At 39.1% G+C, this 3599-nt stretch overlaps 1 protein-coding gene across 1 annotated transcript; it reads left to right on the forward strand.

The window, feature by feature from the left end:
* The first annotated feature begins 492 nt into the window (after positions 1 to 492).
* Positions 493 to 2802, forward strand: ZNF260 (zinc finger protein 260). The gene has a single exon (XM_058674414.1). The coding sequence runs from the start codon at positions 675 to 677 to the stop codon at positions 1911 to 1913; it is 1239 nt and encodes a 412-aa protein (XP_058530397.1). The 5' UTR covers positions 493 to 674; the 3' UTR covers positions 1914 to 2802.
* The last annotated feature ends 797 nt before the right edge of the window (positions 2803 to 3599 follow it).

The raw sequence follows: 3599 nt of genomic DNA on the forward strand, positions 1-3599 counted from the left end.
AAATTTCTGTGTGGTCGTATTTAAAAGCAGTTAAATATACCTTTCAATGTTATTTGTATTTGAGGTTTATTTTATACCAAGACACTACACTTGCAGAGTCTTTACATTTCTGAAATCTGATTACTAGGAGTAGGAAAATTCATGGTAAGTTGTTTCACTGGAGGCTGTTACATGTCAATAAGTTTTTCAGTGATGGCTTTTTTTTATTCCCTTTAGAAGAAGCCCGAGAAGTTTATAAACAGAAAAAGATGAAACATGAAACAGTTGTGAATTAAATACCATCTTTCTCACTGAAAATACAGACTGGGAAAAACTGTGAATACCTAGGAAATAGGAAAGCTTTTCCTCTAAGCAGACATTGATTCTTCAAGACTGTACTTCTGCATGATAAGTTTAAAAGAGTTGGAAACAGCATTTGTACATAATTTATATGGAAATGCAAGAGAGGCTGTGTAATAAAGCCACTGGGAACAAGAAGAAGATGGTATGTTTTCAAAACGACCTCATCTCAGGATAATCCATGTAAGAAATGTCTCACATCATACAAGATTATTAGATACCCGAGAGTTTACATTAGAAAGTATACATGGATTAAATGAATGTGGAAAAGCCAACATCTTTACAACATCCTTGTATAATAATAAGAAACTCTCTTGGAAGGGAAATCCATACACATGATCGGAATGTTGGAGAGCCTTCAGCATGAATCAGCTCTCCTTCCGCATGATGAGCTTCATACTGCAGAGAAACCCTTCGAGTGTGATAAATGCAGAGAAGTCTTTAGCCTGAAGCGGAACCTCACAGAGCATATGAACATGCATAGTGGAGAGACATCACATGAATGTACTGAATGTGGTAAAGTGTTCTCTCGGGTTTCATCCCTTACTCTGCATTTGAGAAGTCATACAGGAGAGAAGTCCTACAAATGTAGTAAGTGTGAAAAAGCCTTCAGCCAGAAAGGAAACCTCCTTTCTCATCAGAAAATTCACACTGGTGAGAAACCTTATGAATGTGGGAAAGCTTCAGTTCAGGGGCCAACCCTCATTAGGCATCCAAGACACCACCCGGGAAACAAACCCTATGCATGTAAGGAATGTGGCAAAAGCTTTAGTGGCAAATCGTATCTCTCTGAGCACGAGAAAATTCATACTGGAGAAAAGCCGTTTGAATGCAGTCAATGCGGAAGAGCCTTCAGCCAGAAGCAATACCTCATAAAACATCAGAACATTCACAGTGGAAAGAAACCCTTTAAGTGTAATGAGTGTGGAAAAGCGTTTAGCCAGAAGGAAAACCTCATTATCCATCAGAGAATCCATACTGGAGAGAAGCCCTATGAATGCAAAGGATGCGGGAAAGCTTTCATCCAGAAGTCCAGCCTCATTAGACATCAGAGAAGTCATACTGGAGAGAAACCCTATACATGTAAAGAATGTGGGAAAGCCTTCAGTGGCAAATCAAATCTCACTGAACATGAAAAAATTCATATTGGAGAGAAACCCTATAAGTGTAATGAATGTGGGACAATCTTTAGACAGAAGCAGTATCTCATTAAACATCACAATATTCATACAGGAGAGAAACCCTATGAATGCAATAAATGCGGAAAAGCCTTCTCTCGAATCACATCGCTTATTGTACATGTGAGAATACATACAGGCGATAAGCCCTATGAATGTAAGATATGTGGGAAAGCCTTCTGTCAAAGTTCATCTCTTACTGTACATATGAGAAGCCATACAGGTGAGAAACCCTATGGTTGTAATGAATGTGGAAAAGCATTTTCTCAGTTCTCAACACTTGCCCTGCATATGAGAATCCACACTGGTGAAAAGCCTTATCAGTGTAGTGAATGTGGCAAAGCTTTCAGCCAGAAGTCACATCACATTAGACACCAGAGAATTCATACCCATTAAAGGTCTGTAAGTGCCATGGATTTATGAAGACCTTCAGAATATACTTAATGAATATGGAACATTGTTCAGCAGCCAGGTGAAAACTTTAAAAATGTAAAGTTTCATAAGAAGTGTTACACTATAATCAAAGTATGTCATCAAAACTGTGACAAGAAATATAAATGGTATACTTGGAGGAACGTTCTCAATGAAGTTAGGATCCAGTCATGGACATTAATCATCATGTTCTGGAAGATTGTCAGATTCTTTAAGAAAAATCTAAGAAAAAAAGGAAAGAATTGGAAATGGTTATTTCTGTTATGTTTTGCTACATGTATAACTTGTTGAAAAATATATCAAAATTGAGGCAGTCCTGGGAAATTGAGATTGAGGTAGAATGTTGAATCTGAACTATGCATGAATGGGAGTGATGGTGGGGGCCTCCCACTTGGGGAAATCAAGGATAATTATTAAAAAGTCTCGGTATAGTTTTCCTCATCTGGATAGAGAGTAGACTCTGCTGTGATTGTACCCTGAGATACTGACAGTTAAGAATATAATGAATGCTGAAAGCTGGAATGCAGAGCTAAAGCTAATAGAATTTAAAATAAAAAAAAACTTGGTATAGTAAAATATTTTGAAAATTGATTCCAGAATATCGTATTAATGTCACTGATGTTTATACATTCACCCAAGAAACTGACACATAGGCAGGGAGTCATGTAACAGCCTTTTTATTGCAGCATGAAATATCATAGTCCACAAGTGGCAACAAATGGCTATCTCTTTGTGAAATAGATTAATAAAATCCTATATATTTCTCCATCAGTTAGGTACAACAAATATCTGTATTAGCAGCAAAAATTATGAAAAATAGAGTTGAGACAAATCATGAAGTGGTAGATATACTGTAATGATACCTGTGTGGATTTGAACAAAATCAATACTAAGCAATCCTAGTACTAAGCATTGATTATGGATAAGCATTTTAAAAATATTTATTTATTATTATTGGAAAGGCAGATTTTACAGAGAGGAGTAACAATGATCTTCCACCCATTTCTCAAATGGGCAAAATGACTGGAACTGAGCAATCCAAAGCAAGGAGTCAGCAGCCTCTTCTGGGTCTCCCATGTGAGTGCAGGGGCCCAAGGCTTTGGGCCGTGTTCTACTGCTTTCTTGGGCCACAAGCAGGGAGCTGGAAGGGAAGTGGAGCAGCTGGGACATACTGGTGTCCATATGGGATCCTGGCACTTGGATGTGGAGAATTAGCCAATTGAAACAGCCTATGGGTATGCATTTTAACGTAAAACTACAAAGAATGAATTGGAGGGGCACACTCTCAATTCCTAAAGTGATTGCCTATAGAAAGAAGGTGGATGGTTGGCCAATATCATCAAGCATGGTAATTAAAGCATACTTCAGCTTTATCTCTAAATATATTTTCATTAAAAAGGAAGGTTTGGGGCCCAGCGTCATAGCCTAATGGCTAAAGTTCTTGTCTTGCACATGCCGGGATCCCATATGGACACCAGTTCAAGTCCCAGCAGCCCTGCTTCCCACCCAGGTCACTGCTTGTGGCCTGGGAAAGCAGTGGAGGATGGCCCAAAGCTTTGGGACCCTGCACCTGCATGGGAGACCCAGGGGAGGCTCCTGGCTTCGGAATGGCTCAGCTCCAGCTGTTGCGGCTGCTTGGGAAGTCAATCA

This window comes from Ochotona princeps, chromosome 16 (genome assembly GCF_030435755.1).
Source record: "Ochotona princeps isolate mOchPri1 chromosome 16, mOchPri1.hap1, whole genome shotgun sequence".
NCBI lineage: Eukaryota > Metazoa > Chordata > Mammalia > Lagomorpha > Ochotonidae > Ochotona > Ochotona princeps.